The sequence below is a fragment of the Poromitra crassiceps genome (genome assembly GCF_964638095.1).
Source record: "Poromitra crassiceps genome assembly, contig: HAP1_SCAFFOLD_356, whole genome shotgun sequence".
Classification (NCBI taxonomy): domain Eukaryota; kingdom Metazoa; phylum Chordata; class Actinopteri; order Beryciformes; family Melamphaidae; genus Poromitra; species Poromitra crassiceps.
Genome location: NW_028152048.1, coordinates 150001 through 170496, shown reverse-complemented (window position 1 = coordinate 170496; position 20496 = coordinate 150001). Strand labels below are relative to the sequence as shown.

General features: G+C 44.7%; 1 protein-coding gene across 1 annotated transcript in view; it reads right to left on the bottom strand.

Annotated features, from left to right (window-relative positions):
• LOC310771097 (thyroid hormone receptor-associated protein 3-like) overlaps positions 1 to 20496 on the bottom strand; it is a 38572-nt gene that overhangs the window by 15890 nt on the left and 2186 nt on the right. Inside the window, exons 2-5 of the mRNA XM_083663768.1 lie at positions 11509 to 11653; positions 3140 to 3725; positions 2682 to 3058; positions 930 to 1643 (exon numbers count right to left, since the gene is read on the bottom strand). Of these exons, the coding sequence (XP_083519894.1) occupies positions 930 to 1643; positions 2682 to 3058; positions 3140 to 3725; positions 11509 to 11624 (1793 nt within the window). The 5' untranslated portion in view covers positions 11625 to 11653. The remainder of the gene's footprint in view (positions 1 to 929; positions 1644 to 2681; positions 3059 to 3139; positions 3726 to 11508; positions 11654 to 20496) is intronic.

Here is a 20496-nt window from a genome sequence, read left to right as displayed (position 1 = left end):
AAATGCACTCTTCTTAACACAAACAAAGATATTTTTTTTATCAAGTGTTTTCTCCCAAATGTACATGGCCAATTCCCCTGCTAGGGTGTCAGAGTCATTGCTCCACCCCCTCTGCCGATCTGGGGAGGGTTGTAGACTAGCACGTGCTTCCTCCGATACATGTGCATGTCGCAGCCGCTTCTTTTCACCTGACAGCGAGGAGCTTCACCGGCAGGGACGTAGCACGGATCACACTATTCCCTCCAAGTTCCCCTCCCCCCGAAAAGGCGCCCCAACCGACCAGAGGAAGCATAGTGCAGCGACCAGGACACATACCCTTAATCCGGCTTCCCACCCGCAGACACAGCCAATTGTGCCTGTATGGATGCCTGACCAAGCCGGAGGTAACGCGGGGGGCCTGAACCTGCGACCCTCGTGTTGGTAGGCAGGGAATCTAATAGAGACAGTCCGCATGTCTGGGAACGCCCATACAGGCTCTAGGAATGCCCACAATAGATGCTGGGTTAGCTGGCTCAGCCTTGCTGGGGGCGGGGTCAGGGTGGGGTAAATTCCCCCGTTCTATCCAGTCAGCAAAGTTAGAATTTAGCTGATAGGCCAGCCCAGGCAGACACGATCTGGGATTTAACCACCGCAGTAAACGCACATCTGAGCAGACATCTTGTGTTCTGCTCTAGAACCCCCAGTAGAGCCCCCACCAAAAGCCGCAGCACCGTCTTTTGGTGAGTCAGCCCATGAGATATATCGGCGGTTTTACCCCACTCGCGCGCCAGCCATTTAACATTTTGTGGGCGTTCCCAGACATGCGGACTGTCTCTATGCTGCACTCTCCGGACGCCCAGACTTCCAGGTCTATGACTTCCAGATTTTCCCCACTGAGGGAAACCCATAGCGAACAGGGGGACAAGAAACCACTGTATGATGATACTCACCTTATCAGGCTATCTCCAAGGAAATCCATTCGGACATTAAACTTTGCCTCTCTTTTCCTTGAGACCTGGAGAGGCGAGGCCTCCCCCCTGACCATAAACATCACGTCAGAGTTTCTCCTTGGTGGTGGTGCTGGTGGTGTAGGAGATGGGCTAGAGGCAGACTTTCCCCTCCATGCTTTGTTGCAGCCTCTCTCCGGGGAGAGATCCTCAAGCATTCCCGCTAGCTCCCTCTTGGCGAGGGCAGCGGCGATGGCCGCCGCTTTGTCCTGCTTTCGGCTGAGGTATATCTCCTCGGCCATGGCATCGAGGTCATTGTTTTTAGCGACCTGCTGTGGGTAAGAAGCCAAGTTCTCCCACTTGCCAAAGTGCTCTTCAAACAGCTCACGGGCTGAACAAGTCACCTTGCCCTGCGGCTTGGAAGACTCGTCCCCATTGTGCCAGTCCCTGCGGAGTGACTTGGACTGGGGCGGCTTGATTACCACGTTCCCCTCTTCCTCCCCGTCAGCGGGCAGGAAAGGAGAAGCTTTCAAAAAGCTGCTCATCGACACATCGCCGTCAAAGTCCTCTTTGTGTTTTCTCGACACGGAGTCGCAGAGACCCGCGGAGGCCTTGCCGTTCACTTTCCCTTTCTCCCCGTCCGTATCATTCGCTTCCACGTTGTGGCTTTTTTCCCAAGCCGCTTTGGCTCTCTTATGATTGTGCTCCTCCAGAAACCTGAAAAACAGCAAGGACACAAAAAAGAGCTGTATCTAACGGAGCATGCTACCTGTACTTAAAGCAGCTGCGAGCAAGATTTTCGATTGTTATTAAACAGTCTAATTTTAATATCGATGCCTCACATCTTACCTCTAATAGTAGACGAGACCAACGTCGAGGAGTCTCGCTTGGGCCAGTGTTGTCTTGACAATTAGTCTGTCTGCGGCCGGGGCAGATCAGGAAGTGAAATGAAACGGTTTGCGGCAGCCACTTCGGCCATAACCACAAAATAACAAAATGACTTCCAAACAAACTGTTAGAATATAACGAGAGATGTTCGCGAGAGTAGCAAGCCCCTGCATGGCGTTCTCCGTGTTTATGGTCTGTTGCTAGGCAGAGCGAAACGGTTGAAGGCAGGCAGCTGCCGTAAACCGTTTCGTTTCACTTCCGGGTTTATCCGGCCCGCCGGAAGACAGACGACAGACTCTATAATCATCAAGAGAGCAATCTCCGATTCACACGGCTTTGGTCTCAGCTACTATTATAGGTAAGATGTGATGCATCAATATTACATTTAGACTGTTTAATAACAATCGAAAATCTTGCTCGTAGCTGCTTTAAGAAACTACTTCACAAATTGAACTTTGAGTGAATTCATTATATTACAGGATGTCTCAATGCGGCCTCTATACAAATAAGGCATTTTGGAAAATAGCAATGAAATAGACTAATAAATAAAGACATAATAACACAAGGGTTTGGCAATGAAAAGCACTAAAACACTCAATCCTATTTTAGTTTGTTATGACTACCACCATTTCCTAAATCAGTGCCAAGGAAAAATACCAGGAGCAAAATGATTGTGTGGTGTATGAAAAGAAACATCAGAGGAACGAGGGAACACCTACTTCTAAAAGCAAATAAAAGTCCCCCAGACCAACGCATGTGAAAGCAATTAAGAGCTAAATAAAGTTTTATTTCACAAGGTGAAATCCACAAGTATAAACCCCGTCAGTTTGCTATAAGTGTTGGAATTTCGGCTAGGAAAGAACTTACTTTTTGAAGGCAATGGAGATTGCTGCTTTATCTCCATCCAGGTTGTCATCTTTGGAGAAGAAGTCAAAGCTGGAAAAGATCGTGGTGGGGCTTTCCTGCAGCAAGGGGCTTTTGGTAGAGGATGAGCTACCCACCATCTGCCAGGAGGGGGCACCATTGCTGTTGTCATTGGTGCTGCTTTTATGCGAGGGACTGGACTGGTTAGTCGTTTGGCTGATCTGACCATCAATAACAGCTGAGCACGCCAGAGTACCATCCTTCTTGGGGCTGCTGCTGTAGTCTGTTAGCCCCTGCCAGTTCCCTCCTCCAGTCTTTCCACCAGCTGGACATTCTGTGTGTACGCCTCCTCCTCCTGACACACCGGCGAGGAGCTCCGCTGGCTCTCCATCTCCTCCTCCTCCTCCTCCTCCTCCTCCTCCTCCTCCTCCTCCTCCTCCTCCTCCTTCTCCCCTCTGGACACCCCTGGGTGGTGCAGAGTGCTCCTCTTTCGCATCCTTGGAGTTCTGTTTAGCCAGCCCCAAGGCCGACCTGCACTTAGGAGAGGAGGAGGAGTGGGAGGACGAGGAGGAAGACTGCTGGGAGTGCCTGGAGACGGGCGATGAGGAGCGGTCAGAATGGTGGGAGTGACTGCGGGGGCGAGGGGGAGGGCTCCCACAGCGCTTCTTGGGGCTGTGCGAGCGGTTGCTGTTTGGCGGTTGCTGTGGCTGTTGCTGCTGCTGCTGCTGCTGCTGCTGCTGCTGCAGCTGCTGTTGATAATGATGATGGTTGTGTTGTTGGGGGTGCTGTCTGTTGTAGTTCTTCCAGTTGGGACGGAAGTTGTTGTTGTTGTTGTTGTGGTAGCCACCGCCGCCACCTCCACCCCCCCGCTGGTAGCGTCCGCGCGGGAAGTAGCCCCGCCCGCGGCCCCTGAAGTAGTAGGGCCTCCGGAAGCCGCGGTGGTAGCCGCGGAACTCGCGGTTGTTCTGGTGGTATCCCCTCTGATACTTCTTCTCCCGGTTATGAGACGGGGGAGAATGGGATCTGGAGCGTGACCGCGACCTAGAGCTGTTCATGAGAGAGGAGAGAGAGAGAGAGAAAGCACAGGATGAAATAGCAGCATTCAACTTTCTCATTCAACCTATACCACCAATACAGTACCATGATGATGTATTTTTGTAGGCGGAAGGCGGACGTCCTGGATCTTATGGGGGGAAAGTCAATGGGGTTTTAGAATGGGGATTTCACTTCAATGCATAAAATACGGTCTGTGGTTAAAGGGTACACTCTGCCGATTTTCAATGCTGATTTATGTTGCGCATAATCTCACACATAATACGAAAACTGTAAACAGTTTTGCAGACGTTCATTTAGTTTGACAGTTATTGAGAGTTGATTCGGGTTAAGTTGTGGACCAGCGATGTCATTTCTTGTGCATGAATCTCACATCACTGGTCCACAACTTAACTCAAATCATCTCTCATCTGTCAAATCATCTGTCAAACTAAATTAATCTCTGCAAAACTGTTTACAGATTCCCTGTGTGTGTGAGACTATGTGCAAAATAAATCAGCATTGTTTTTCAGTGGAGTGTCCCTTTAACAAAAGTTTATGGGAGCGGTCATTTGAGTTCAGCAGATATAATCTTCACGAACGTGAATCACTTTTATGCCTTTTGGAGCGTTTTTTAAAAACACATTTACGCTTCAAAAGTCTTAAATGTGATTAATTTTACACGGTGAAACTTTCACACAACTTTAGTTGGTTGAAACTGAGGTGAAACTAAGTTGCAAGTGATTTGCATGGTCTAAAGCCCTCTGCAACGCACTTGAAACTTGTCTGAAACTCAGCTGCAACAGTTTGCAAAACTCTCTCAACTTTGTGAAACTAGTTTCATGCAACAGCCAATCAAAACGCTGATAAGTATCATTGCAGGCTATTAATACACTGAGGGCTCTCTTCCCATAATAATGAGAGATAGTAGCCAGCCAGTGGCAGAAGAAAACCTGATACAACATTGATATTATGTCCAGCTAGAAAACGATACAAAATAAGATACAAAGATGCAAGTTAGTACACTGTACTGTAGCAAGAGAGAGAAAAGGCAAAACAATAGATGACAGATGAAACATTACCAATCTAGCTAGCTTGTTTTAGTGAAACAAACTACCGCGTTGCACGAGACTTGATTGTTTTGTGTAAATGTCAAGTTGCATGAAAATGATGTCTCATGCAATTTGCAACCTGCAACTAGTTGCCTGAAAGTTTCACCGTGTAAAGCCAGTGTAAGCTTTTGTTAACCACAGACCTTATTCTATGCATTGAAGTGAAATCCCCATTTTAAAACCCCATTGACTTTTCCCCGTACGATCCAGGAAATCCGGGACTTCCGTCTTCCGCCTACAAAAATACGTCATCCCTCCGGTACTCTATATAGCCTATCATGAAATCTTGTACATTTTGTTGTTCTAAACACGGGCAGGTCTGTTCCAGGAAGTAATCCTCTGCTGCAAAGGAAGTGGTGCATTTCATGTTCCCAGCAGCAGCAACACAGGTTTGTTTGGAATACATAGAAAGCAGAGCTGGGTAGTTAGCATCAGCAGTGATAGCCACCATGGCTGAAGAGACAAAGAAAAGAGCGCCACCTACAGAAACAAACGTCATCAACAGAAACTCCAAGAAAAGGCGAGTCACAGCACTGGACACACGGTTTGATTGACAGGTGATCTGTGAGAAGAGCAGTTCAGACAACAACCACAGCAGTGAGCGCTTAAAGGAACACTCCACCAATCTTCAATGCTTATTTATTTTGCACATAATCTCACACATATCCGAAAAGTGTAAACCGTTTTGCAGACAATCATTTAGTTTGACAGTTGTTGATAATTGATTTGTGTAAAGTTGTGGACCAGTGATTGAATTTGTGCATGAATGACATCACTGGTCAACAACTTTACTCAAAGCAACTCTCAACAACTGTCAAACTAAATGATTGTCTGCAAAACGGTTTACATTGTCGGATATGTGTGAGATTCTGTGCAAAATAAATCAGCATTGAAAATCAGTGGAATGTCCCTTTAACACCAAACATGTCGCCAAAATCAAAAACACAGATTCTGGCCGATTACCCCTTTAAACCATTTGTTTCAATGCATCCTAACAAGTCACAGCCAAACTCAACCGAAGCTGTGGCCTAACAGCTGGTAAGGAAATGCCACAATACTGCAAAAACACACGGTAATGCAGTTGCCTGCAATAAATACTGTATATCCAGTGTTATTAGTAAAACACATGTTCATGTTTAACGTCCACGTTTAACAGCTCTCAACAAGGCTGCGAGGTCAATGCAGTCCACACGGGGGCGCTGGTGCTCCTCTGATAAAACGCCATGGACTTCAGCCTGAACCTAGGCTCGAACACGTCTCCAGAGTCATATAATCTGTTTTCAATCAACGCACATGCTCCCTTTGACAATAGTCTCACCACACTTCATGACCAAACGCACAGCAAACAGGCCACAGCTGATCTTTATGGAATTATCAATGTGTAGAGTAAATGTGACAAACGCAGCAGACTACTAGACATCAAAACTAGTTACTGTATGTCACATGATTTATTTTTCCCAGTCTCTAAAACAGTCAGTAAGAAGAACTGCTCAGTTGGTTATTTACAAATAAATCTATGCCTATAAAGACCGATATTACAGAAAAATCTGAAAATAACTGTAAGACAATTGGATGAAATTGCACTAAAAAGTATACAAAGTCTATATTACAGCAACATACACCGTTTCAAAGAGCAAAACCAGTGACACACTGCAAAGCAAAAGGCATTCTAAATCCTTACAAACATGCTGTAAAAAAACACAGCCAGGACTCACCTAGTGCGTTTTTTCATTGGAATAGAGAGTGTTTAGAGAAGGCAGCGCGCATCGAGCAGCAGCAGCGCACACTCACTGTGCAAAGCTTCAGACTCTCATGTCTTATGGACAGCCCTGGTGGAGAGCCCAGTCACATGGCCCATATGAGAAAAATCTTTCTACTCCTCCAATCCTTTGACTCTACGCTCGCCAAATACACAGGCTGGCTGCCAGTTCAGAAACCTTGGCTAAAAAAGGGCAGGGGATTTATTTATTTGACAATTTGACAATTAAAAATAAAAATAAAATATCACCAAATTTTTTGCAGAACTGGCAACTTATTAATGTTATCAGCTTTCAGCCTATTCAAACTGGCGGCCCGCGGGCCAAATCCAGCCCGCCGATCAAGTCACGCCGGCCCATCACGGACTGGTTCTGAGGAAAGCCTCGCTGCATATGAATCACCCCCTCTCTCTAAGTCTCTCCTCTCTCTATCTCCCGCTCTCTCTATCTGTCTCTCTCCCCCCTCTCTCACCCCCTCTATGTCTCTCCTCTCTCTCTCTCTCTCCTGCTCTCTCTATCTGTCTCTCCCCCCCCCCCCCCCCCCCTCTCTCGATGATGACACAGACACAGAGGTTTCAGCAGCAGATCAAAATTAAGTCCCGTTTCAGTTTTTAATCTGTGGATTGATTTTGATGTGTATTTTTTTTATTTCTGTTTCTGAAAAGAAAATAGAATTACCCCAAAAAATCTAAACATGGACCATGAGGCTATGATTATGCGTCTTTTGCAATGTAGTAAAATAAAAAATTGTTGGAATTTCCCAGGGTTCTAGGCCTATTTTTAGCCTATTGTTTCCATTCTTTTCTCTTCTTCGTTTTTTGGGGATATCCTAACACAATAAACACATTGATTTCTCAATTTGGCTATTTACAGTATCAAGAGAGGTTATATAGAGTTTGGAACGTAGCGGTCACGCTTACGGCCATTCTAGTAGTTATGGAATTGTGGCCGTTCTAGTGTTAAAGTCCTGTGTGGGGTGAGAGTGTGGTAAGACCACAACTCAGAAATATCTCCACTTCCATGATCAGACCTATCCAAACGTTTCCAGTGAGAGGTGTTTGATCAGTGTCTGGGATCATGATGCTATGCCTAGGAAGAATTGTTCTGTGTGTTTCTCTGTCTGTGTGTCTACGCCATTTACACCTGGCACTAACATGCGTTTTCTGTGATCAGATTGCAATCAGATTGTATTTGATCACTTCAGCCTGATTCCATTTACACCTGGTGTTAACATGCGTTTTTCTGCAATCTGATTGCAATCTGATTGCAATCAGATTGCAGAAATGGTTGTCCTCTCAATCCACATAAAGTTGCTGTATCCAGATTGAGAGGACACATTGCATTTACACTTGTGTTCAATGTGTACACAATGCATCCCTGACCACCTCCGGAGGTGGTTTGGCCGATCAGATTGCAATCCTTCTTCAATGCGTTTTGGGGGTGTTTACACCTGGCATTTCAAGTGATAAAATACAATCTGATCGCTATCTGATCACAGAAAACACATGTTAGTGTCAGGTCAGGTAAATGGCCTCTCTGTCTGTGTGTGTCTCTATGTGTGCATGCAGTGTTGATGCGTACCTACAGTATGTGCATTCATGCTTGCATGTGTGTGACAGTGTGGCCACATCGCACACATGCGCACCTGTACAAGGGGAGTTCAAGAAGCACAAACTAGGTGCCATCCAAGTCTATCTTCTTCTATACTGGTCCCAATACGTTTGTGGCACTGGCAGGAAATGACTTGCCATGATGCTGCTTTACTGCCACGCCACAGTCGTTCTGCCAGCAGCAACAGCAGGGGCAGCACTGAAACCACACGTTGCCTTCCAAACGCACAGCAGCATAGCCAGCGGATGACCTGACACCCGTGGAATTTTCATTTGGGCAATGCAACAAACGACAAACGCAGTGGCTTTGAGATCATATTTTCATATGCCACTGAGGTATGCTAATACAGCATATTCGTGAAGAAAATAATTTGTGTTTTTCCAACAGCATACAAATTATTATAGAACCTCACAAGCAGTGGCGCTGAAAGTACTTTTAGGTAGGGGGTGCTGTAAGGAAGGGACTCTCGGTCCTGCCCGCATGGGCAGCGCCGAAGAAAATTTTACGTTTTTTGGACTTTCATCCATATTTAGAAGAATATTTAATTTTAAATTAACATGATTATACTGTTGTGATGTCATTATTCAGTATCTTCTCCTTTTCTCACTCACTTTCATGTAAGCACCTGCTCTCCCTTTAGTCGTTTTACACTACAACAGACAGCAACACAGGCAAAAACTGAACTTATTATTATTATTATGGAAAACCAGATTATGATGAAAATCAAACACTTTTGAAGAGGGAGCGTATGAAATAAGATTAGAGCTGGGAAGCACAAACTGTTTTTTAATGCATTTTGTTGGTGGTATAAACACAAGACAGCCAAATCTAACAATTTCAAAAATCCCATCTCTTGTCACCAGGGGGTGCTGCAGCACCCTCAGCACCCACCTTCCAGCTCCCTTGCTCACAAGCATAAAGCATCAAGCATAAAGCTTGCAGCATAGACAACAGCGAGCATTGGATCTACAGTAGTAGCACCTGCTGCACTTTCTCTGTCACACATCATTCCCTCTGGATAAAGTTCTCCAGAGTTTTGGGCCCGGCCCAAATCCATTATCATGCTGCACCCAGAACCAGCCCTGTAAACTGATGTGAGAACCAAACTCATGAAGCGCAGGGAAAGACACGACTCTGGATGAGGAAATCAAGACATTTGTGCTTCAATAACCCCCTTATCTTTAGCCCAAGTTAAACCATCAAAGTCCAAACTGAAAATGTAACCGATTGTTGACTAATTTCCAGAATGTTACAAGTAAGCAAAAAAACAAAAACAAAAACAGCAAACTTAGTCATCCAAGTTTAATAAAACATAAAACATAAGGAAGACACTGATTAACTAGAAAATTGCACTCAAGTGCGGCCCAGACTCTGCTACGCATATCTACACAAAACTCGTCTTTGTCCGAAGGACTGCATAATGTGTTTTTAGCGCAAAATGTGGCTCATACATTACGTATGTACATGTATGTACATGTACATACGTACATGTACATACGTACATGTACATACGTACATGTACGTATGTACATGTACGTATGTACATGTACGTATGTACATGTATGTACATGTACATACGTACATGTACATACGTACATGTACATACGTACATGTACGTATGTACATGTACGTATGTACATGTACGTACAGCTACATTCACAGTTTATACTGCTCACCAAGCTCTGCGCTGATCAGCACACAAATTGGCATGAAGAGATGACAGCATGCAGCCAAAACCCGGACATGGATGGAGTAGATCGGAGCTTCGAAAGGAAGAATGTCATTGCGTAATTGCAGTTCACCGATGAGCACAGTTGTGCATAATTCCACGCTTAAAAGGCGTGGTTAAGTGGTTAACGCCGGGTGTTAGCGCTGAGGGGAAGATAGGGACTGAGTTGACCACACCCACTACATAGCGCTTGGCCTGGCGTTAAATGCTATTTTAAGGCCAGGGGGAAGATAGGGCCCGGTATCTCCTCCAGGCTTTCATCTTGCGGTGAGAACAATAGCTTGCATAGTTAACCCTGCCATTATCCAGATTGACTAGACCCACTGAGTAGAGCGAAGGCATACTATACTGTAAAGTATGGGTGAAATAATGAGGGAGAAGTTCTATGCTGCAGCACCTCCTGCTAGTTTCACTTCTCTTCATGGTAACAAGCTACGCTGGGTCAAAGGTCACAAGGTCAAAGCCATTCTTCATATATAACACCTGTTAAGACTTGCTTAGCAAGTCTGACCTTGTTTCAGTCTGGCAGGTGCAATACAAGGCCATCCATCACACTGCTCCAACCTACCTCCAAGATCTAGTCACCCCTCAATCCTCACTCCGGACACTCCGAGCATGCAGCTCCAACCTCCTTTCTGTCCCTAGGACCAAACTTACAAGCATGGGTGACCGTGCCTTCTCCTCACTGGGCCCCCGGCTGTGGAATCAGCTCCCAGGACCACTCAGGGCTACAGACTCTTTTGACGTTTTTAAATCAAAACTTAAAACCCACTTATTTATTTTAGCTTTCTCCTAGGCTCCTCCCCCTCTCTCTTTACACGTGTTATGTTTTTATGTTTTTATCCTTTTATCTTTTTAGTCTTTTAGTAGCTATTTTTATATTTTATATATTCATGTATTCATATATTCATGTAAATTCCCTGCACATTAATGCCTATTTAACTTAGCCTGTAAATTTCATGTACATTCAATGTAAACTCTTATTTAACTCCAACTGTAAATTCATGTAAATCCACTGCCTATTTAACGTCTATTTATCTCAGTCTGTAAATCTCATGTAAATCCAACGTAAATTCATATTTATCATCCACAGAACACTTCACCACTCATGTACATATTGTATATATTGACTCGATTTGATTGCACTTGCAACTTTGCGATTGTCTTTAGTTATCTTCCTACTTCTTATCTCTGTATATTGATGTGACCGCTACGCTGCATACAGACACTAAGACAAATTCCTCGTATGTAACTTGCATACTGTCGCAATAAAAGTGATTCTGATTCTGATTCTGATTCTGATTTTTATATTTTTATTTTTCCTTGTTTGATTGCTTTTATCGTGCATCTGTAAAGCACCTTGTGAAGTCCTTGGATTTTAAAGTGTGCTATATAAATTGAATTTATTATTATTATTATTATTATTTGCAAATTTGTGCTTTCCGTACATAAGCCCTCAGGACAAATATATCAATGCTTGAATAAGGAAAACAATTGACAATCATATTAGGCTTGGTGACGTCCCATAACATATACTTTTAGGGCATAACACTACTAAAGGAAACTTTTCAAAACCAAATGGAATCTACCTGTAGCGATGCTTCCTGGACCGGGATCTGGAGCGACTTCTGGAGCGAGAGGTGGAGCGCGATGTCGACCGGGACCGAGACCGGGACTTGGAGGCTGATCTTGTAGATTTGGACATCACTACTGCAGCCAGCCCACCACCTCAACCTGTCAGACAGAGAGTTAAGTTGCACGTCAGGGTTTTAGGGTTGTAGACTGAGTAGTATTTCAAGGAACAGTACAAACGAAACAGTAGCAGCTACACACGAACAGTACATGGCGAGTCAATCACCTTTACAGAGCAAAAGGAGAAGAAGGTGTCCTGATTGAGCATTTAGAATCAGTGCAGGAAATCCACAAGAACTAAAACATCTAAAAGCCTTCAAGAGGGACTTCAGTAGTGAAGAAACCAGACTCCTGTCATAACGGATGAGAGCAATCTCTCATTACCGCAGCTGCATCCTTATTCAGTCACTGATCATTTGCATTTCAGTGCTGACTTGACCTAACCTTTGAGTCAACTAAAGTATGCTAATAGTATTCAAAAATACACTTACTGGTACTGTAAATGTACCATTTTTGCGAATGTTTTCTTTTTTGTTAATTCAGGCCGTTTCTTGAGTCATAATATACCAATCACCTCACCGTACTACTACCAGCCTATAAACTTGCAACTGATTATTGTGTTATGATGATTGGTGCTAATTATCCACATTTTACATTTAGTTGCAATTCTATAATTCTGACAAGCACAGCCTCCATGAATGTGAGAAGTAGAGAAAGTGAAAGATACGATGAAGATACTAGAGGAAGAATATAGAGCTCAGCAGTCACGTGACTGTTGAGCTCAACAGTCACAAAAATCTAAATAAATAAATAAATAAATAAATAAATAAATAAATAAATAAATACTATTTTTCCATCTGAAGAACCTTTTTTCTAGTATAGGCTGGTTTTCATCTGCCATGTCATTATGATTAAATGCACAGGAAACTCACTCTATAAATATCTTATACTCACTCTTCTCCATGCCAGATTATGAGCCTTGAACTGACTATAGTCCAGAGATAAATGCTAAAAGTCAAGTCAATATTATCCCACTGGATACAATGAGAGAAAATAGTTAATTTTCCTCTACAGATACCAACCTCACCACAACAACATTTGCTCACGGTTAATGATCTGCTTTTCAGACGACATTCACTCTGTGGCAAAGATTGAAGAAGATCCGTCTCTGGATTGCACGATCATGTTAACACATTGAGTGCCAGCCGTTTTTTCAATCCTGTAGGTAAGTTGTGCCAGGTTTTTTTTTGAGGATTCTGGCTCATTTTACAAGAGCCGAGGATTATTTTCTGTTAAGACTTCGTGAACACCAATCATCTAAAAAGAACTAATAGAATGTGTGCTTTCTCTGTCTAAAAGAGTTCGTTTGCAGAGTTAGTAGTTATGTAGATATTAGCCGTTGAGTACAGCATGGTTTCAGAGATTTTCAGAGAGTTTAGAGATAAATTGATTTTTAGAACCACCTCACGTGCCTGTGATTATGGGTGCCCTTGGGCAAGTCTGTATACTGTATTGTGTGTGTGTGTGTGTGTGTGTGTGTGTGTGTGTGTGTGTGTGTGTGTGTGTTCGCGCGTTGCTCCGCGGCTCTGAGAGGAAGAGATCTCTGTCCGTTCTTTGCCCCCACAGCGTGTCTGTCTCCCACTCTGTGTGCTCTCTCTCTCTCTCTCTCTCTCTCTCTCCTCTCTCTCTCTCTCTCTCTCTCTCCTCTCTCTCTCTCTCGGGACTAGAGAGAGAGAGAGAGAGAGAGTGTGTGTGTGTCTCCAAACTCCTCCCTCCGTCTGTGCTGCGGAGGGAGGAGGCTCCGCGGCCGCTTTCGGGCAGTCTGGACTGTAAAACTGGTTCGTTCGTTTCTTGAGGTGTCGGCTGAGAGCTTTGAAGAAGCTTTTGCGATTCTGGTCTTATTTATGCGCAAAGGTACTCGAGTGTGTGTGTGTGCGCGCGCGCGCGCGCGCGTGTGTGTGTGTGTGTGTGTGTGTGTGTGTGTGAAATCGAAAGAGTTTTCGCCCAGCTATTTCCTTGAAAATTAGACTGGCTTTCTCTAGCGGACCCGTGGCTGTGGCTTTCTCTGTCTGGAGAGAACTGTCGCCACTTAGTGGTCGGTAAAATAGATTATACACATTCTCTTCCTCCAATATTGATATAGAAGACGTAAAAGGGGTTGATTGATGTCCCACCGTCAAAAAAAAAAATGTTTATGTAAGACGAGATATCTCGTCTTTGGCACTCAACGGTTGGATTATGTAAGACGAGATATCTCGTCCATGGCACTCAAGGTGTTAAGTTAACTACGGTAACTTAATTTTTCATCAAAGGATGTTAGGCTGGCTTTACACGGTGAAACTTTCACGCAACTTTAGTTGGTTGAAACTGAGGTGAAACATAAGTTGCAAATCATTTGCATGGTTTAAAGACCTCTGCGACGCACTTGACACTTGTCTGAAACTCAGCTGCAACAGTTGCAAAACTCTCAAATTTGTGAAACTAGTTTCAATGCAACAACCATTCAAAACGCTGATAAGTAGGCTATTAATGCACTGATGGCTCTCTTCCTATTCTCCGGGACCGCCATAATGAAAGAAAGTTGGCAGGAGAAAAAAAGAAATTCACAGGTCGCAAGCACACTCAAAATGGATTAAAAACTCAGTGGGTGCAGGGCAAGCAAAGAGTTCAGTTCTCTCTTTAGTGGCAGAAGAAAACCTGATACAACACGAATTGATATTATGTCCAGCTACAAAATGATACAAAATAAGATACAATGATGCAAGTTACAATGCTTGAATGACACTCCACTTGATACAGTATAATGTAGTGTAGCAAGAGAGAGAAAAGGAAAAACAATATGACAGATGAAACATTACCAATCTAGCTAGCTTGTTTTAGTGAAACAAACCACGCATGAGACTTGATTATTTTTAAATTGCTTTGTTTAAATGTCAAGTTGAATAAAAATTACGGTTCATGCAATTTGCAACCTGCAACTATAGTTGCCTGAAAGTTTCACCATGTAAAGCCAGCCTGTTAGAGTTGACTCCTCAAGGGCTTCACTTGTCTTTTCACAGAAATGCTATGTAATTGAACTGCAGATCTTAGTTCTTTCCGGTGTCCACAACAAGGCATCCTCTGTGACGTGTGATCCTAACAGTACACTGAATACCAGGGATCAAATCATTGATTTTTCATTTCCAGAGGCTTCTTCTGGGGCTTTGGAAGGAGGAAATTGCTGACTAGTACATAACAGGGATTTCAGGAACAGAGCACGTTAGCACATGGTGGTCCCAGTGTGTATCTGGATACTATTTTGGAGAGTGTTGAAATGGATCTGTCTTGCCCCGCCTCCTTATGCTCTATGAATCTGTCTTGCCCCGCCTCCTTATGTTCTATGAATCTGTCTTGCCCCGCCTCCTTATGCTTTATGGATCTGTCTTCCCCGCCTCCTTATCCTCTATGAACTTCCCACTCTCCTCATTCCAGGCGTCTTGTTGTTTTTAGCTTCCACAGACTCACAGTATCATGTTCCTGAAGGCAGCTCTGCCTATAGGGTTGAGGCCACGTCTCGTCATAGACGCTGGTTTAGCTGGCTCAGCCTGGCTGGGGGCGTGGTCAGGGTGGGGTAAAAACCCCCTGTTCTATCCATTCAGCAAAGTTAGAATTTAGCTGATAGCCCAGCCCATGGCAGACACGATCGGGGATTTAACCACCGCAGTAAACGCACATCTGAGCAGACGTCTTGTGTTCTGCTCTAGAACCCCCAAACCTGTAGTTTAGAGCCGCAGCACCGTCTTTTGGTGAGTCAGCCCATGAGATATATCGGCGGTTTTACCCCACTCGCGCGCCAGCCGTTTAACATTTTGTGGGCGTTCCCAGACATGTGGACTGCCTCTATTGAAATGAATCTGTCTTGCCCCGCCTCCTTATGCTTTATGGATCTGTCTTGCCCCCGCCTCCTTATGCTCTATGAACTTCCCACTCTCCTCATTCCAGGCGTCTTGTTGTTTTTAACTTCCACAGACTCACAGTATCATGTTCCTGAAGGCAGCTCCTATAGAGAAAACATTTGCTTGCGGTGCACATTTTAAGAATGGTATTCAGATCCAGCATGTTGCAAAACAGTGAATTAAATAAACCCTGACATTACGACTTTTTTCAGCTTTTCTTTATATACCAGAAGGACGTGGACTTGTGGGCCGTTCTCAAAGAAGAAGGAAAGAAAAAATCTAATGAATGAGTGAATTTGTTCAAGCTGTAATAACATGCCTACACCACCGAAAGCAGCACATCTGTGTTTCAGTCCAGTTTCATAGGGCTGAAAATACTTTCTTAGAAACTGCTCTGAAACTCTCTGTCAGCAGAAACTACATCGAAACACAAATATGCAAAGCTGGGTTTGATCGTATTATTACACTTTTCTTATTGCTCTTAGCATCTTAGCATCTTAGCATCTTATTTAGCAAACCAATGCTCTACCTGTCCTGAGAGTGTTAATTGTTTATTTGAGCGGGGAAGTGAAAGGAATAAGCAGGGCAGAATACATTCCCTGCCTCCTGAAGGCGTCTTAATGTAATCACCAATTAATCTAATAGCCAATAAGTTATGTTACTGTTCGAGGAGAGTGGAGGGATCTGACTCTGTTACTGTTAGAGGAGAGTGGAGGGATCTGTTAGAGGAGAGTGGAGGGATCTGTTAGAGGAGAGTGGAGGGATCTGTTACTGTTACTGTTAGAGGAGAGTGGAGGGATCTGTTACTGTTAGAGGAGGGTGGAGGGATCTGTTACTGTTAGAGGAGAGTGGAGGGATCTGTTACTGTTAGAGGAGAGTGGAGGGATCTGTTAGAGGAGAGTGGAGGCATCTGTTAGAGGAGAGTGGAGGGATCTGTTAGAGGAGAGTGGAGGGATCTGTTAGAGGAGAGTGGAGGGATCTGTTACTGTTAGAGGAGAGTGGAGGGATCTGTTACTGTTAGAGGAGGGTGGAGGGATCTGTTACTGTTAGAGGAGAGTGGAGGGATCTGTTACTGTTAGAGGAGAGTGGAGGGATCTGTTAGAGGAGAGTGGAGGGATCTGTTAGAGGAGAGTGGAGGGATCTGTTACTGTTAGAGGAGAGTGGAGGGATCTGTTACTGTTAGAGGAGAGTGGAGGGATCTGTTACTGTTAGAGGAGAGTGGAGGGATCTGTTAGAGGAGAGTGGAGGGATCTGTTAGAGGAGAGTGGAGGGATCTGTTAGAGGAGAGTGGAGGGATCTGTCTGCAGCCTCATCACTCGATCACATTTTCACTTTTTGTTTGTGCTTTAATCGTTCACTCCTGGATCGGCACACACAATGCAATTACACTCTCACACACACAGACACACAGACAGACACACACACACACACACACACACACACACACACACGCGCGCACACACACACACACACACACGCACGCGCACACACACACACACACACACACACACACACATACACACACACACACACACAATGCAATCACACTCTCTCTCTCTCTCACACACACACACACACACACACACACACACACACACGCAATGCAATCACACTCACACACCCACACACCTACAGTACACACAATGCAATCACACTCTCACACTCTCTCACACACACACGCATGCGTGCCCATGTGTGTGTGTGTGTATATATGCATGCATGTATGTATGTATGTATGTTACTATGGCTACGTTCACATAGCAAACCTTAGTGCTCGAATCTGACTTTTTTGATCAGGTCAGATTTTTTGTGTGGCTGTTCACACAGACTTTTTAAAGTGGCCCATATCAGACTCCAGTGTGAACAGATCACGGACATGAAGTGACCCGCATACACAGAAGAACAACTATAACGTCACACGCAGCACACTGCTGTTCTACGTAAACCCGGAAGAAGACAGCAGTAAACATGGAGGTAGCTGACGATGTTGTTTCATCTGTTGTTTACGGTTTAATTTACAAGTTATTGTGCAGTGGAAGCCAGCGAATACGGGAGCAGATGATAGCGAGGAGGAGGAGAAAGAGAGCCAACATTTTAATGATGGCTTTCTGTGGAGCAATAGCTGCTACTTCTTGCTAATACTTATAAGGTCTAAAACCTCACTGTCCCTCCACTGATTAGCTCCCTCACAGCTGTCCTCCATGTTTGTAATCACAATCTGCCCGCTTGGTCCTCCCTCCTCCCGCCAGTGCAGAATAGTGACGAATGTCAAATGTAAAAGTCACATTGAAGCATTAAGTCAGATATGGGCCAGATGTCTGTTCACACCGGAGTCACATTCCAAAACATCAGATTCGAATCTGATGTTTTTCCACATTTGAAAGTAGCCCAGGTCGTCGTCTTTGAAAAAGTCACTTTCAATGTGACTTGTACTGTTCACACAGTCATGAAAAAGACTGACCTGAGTCACTTAGGGGGGGAAAAGATCAGATTCAAGCACTAAGGATTGCTGTGTGAACGTAGCCTTATACTGTATATAGCAGGCCATGCCTTGGCAGAGCTGCTGGTTTTTTTATAAAGAAATTGTCAAATAAAATCATTCATTCATTCATTTATTTATTCACCCGCACCTTAAACCTCACCACTACATGTCCTAACCCTAAACTTAATCTTAACCATAAATCCAAATCTTAACTTGAATTTAAACCCTTAGCCTAACCCAGTGGTTCTCAACCTTTTTACACCAAGTCCACCTCAGAAATTACCACCATTTAAAAGGGGGGCATGGTGGCTCAGTGGTAGAGCTGTCGCCTCACAGCTAGAAGGTCCTGGGTTCGATTCTCACCTGGGACGCTGTGAGTGCTGAAGGAGTGCGTGCCCGTCCGCATGTCCTCGAGTGACCACCGCCCGGGTGGCGTCGTCAAAAGGGCCTTTCTGTGTGGAGTTTGCATGTTCTCCCCGTGCCCCCTGGGGGTTTCCCTTATATACATAGGAACCCCTCACCAAAACATGCAATATCCTGGTTGCTAATGTGGTTCCTCCTCTGGTCGTTAAGGGCGCCTGTCCGGAGGGAGGGGAACTGGTTGGAATAGCGTGATCCTGCTCGTGCTATGTCCCACCGGTGAAGCTTCCTCTGTCAGGTGAAAAGAAGCGGCTGGCTAACTGCCCATGTCTCGGAGGGAGCATGGAGCCAGTTTCGGCTCTCCCCAGATCGGCAGAGGGTGGAGCAGCAACCAGGATAAATAAATTAAATTAGCACTGATGGGGGATAAAAATGGGATAAAAAAAATATATATATATATATAAAAAAAATAAATTGCCACCATTATGAAATAATGAGAGGGAGAGAGCCCCGCGTACCACCAGCGGTAGCCGTACCACAGGTGGAGAACCACTGGCCTAACCTAATTCTACACTAGCATCTTGAAGAAATGAGAAACCGGCCGAGATGAATTCACTTCATAAAAATACCCTAAATTTCCAGGTCTAAAATGCAAACTGGTCCTCACAAGGATAGAAGTACAAGCGCACACACACACATGATATAGAGGCCCCTGGGAGCAGAAAGCGACAGCTGTGGTACAATCCTCATCAGCTGTTTATTTCATGTAACGGCAGAAGTAGCTGTGATCAACAATGGCCGGGGGAACTGGATATAGCTCAAAGAGTCTAAGCAGAAACGCTCCACTCAATCAACCGGCCTATCATTAAGACCACGGATGCCATGGTGGCAGCTGGAATCACATTTGCCATCTATATGTATCGCTGAGACAACACCCCCTCCCCGAGGAAAAAGCCACAGCAACTGTCACTGGCACGGTCTTGGGTTATTGAAATGTGGACGTCGCTGTGTCAGTTTCCCCCTCAAGACGCTCCACATCCCCCCGACCACTGACAGTGCTGTTTAAGATACGATCAACTCTAAACTCTATGATGGCTTCCTCCTTAGCTCATTAAAGGAAACACAGCTGCTTAGCCAGCCTGCTTCGCTGACAGTTATGTCCGAATGTTTATTTTATTAGTTGCGGTCGGTTTGTCTTGGGGGACTTTATCATCCTACAGCTTCACTAATTGTGTGCAGGGATACTCAACTTGCTTTGCCCGGGGGCCACTTTGGTGAAATGATAGAAGGCCAGGGGCCAGTTAATAAACAAACAATACATTTTTCTGTAGCTGATTGTAGGTGTTTGGGGTGTCAGCCGGAGTTTAGTCTGACAATGTTGTGCACACCGGATAGTTAGTTGGGTTAAGTTAGTTAGGTTAAGTACATACATATAAGTGCCTGGGTAGCGAGCAGACGGCGGTATTTGACAATTTAGCAGCTAAATCATAGACTATTGAAAGATATTCCATATTCCTCCAGACTGAAATGCTATAACAGAAGTGGAGTATTGGCCAGAATGACACGAACATTTGGACACTTATTCAGCGGGTATCTTGCATGTTGCGTTCAGGTGCACTGTAAAAAAAAAAAAAAAAAAATACAATTCCATCGCGGGCCACACAGGGGGCGATACTCAACTTATGTGGCCTGCGGGCCGCAAGTTAGGTATCACTGTCCTACGGCTTCACTAACTGCAAGAAAGACGGGGGGGGGGGGGGGGGTGTCATTGGCCGACTTCATCAAGATCTTGTCTGCAACATTACCCATCGCTAATCACTGCAATGACAGCTGAGACAACCATTCGAGGCATCATCAAATCTGAATGGTTGACAACAGGCTTAAAGACAACCTGATCCCAGGAGCAACTTAACTTCTAGCTAACAGTGCCACTCTATTCTGAGCACAGGGTACTCCTTTGGGATCCACGCATGTGGGAGCGTCCACGCTTTTTGAAACTATAGGGTTTCTGCGTGATGTATTCAAAGCTGGAAGATGAGCAGAGAGAGAGGAGAGGAGATGGTCACTGGAGGAGCATCTTCTCACTGACGTGCAGCTCAGCTTTCTCTGTCAACACTGCGCTCCTGCTGCTACCGTAGGGAAGTCATCAGCTAAAGGTCCTCTCTATT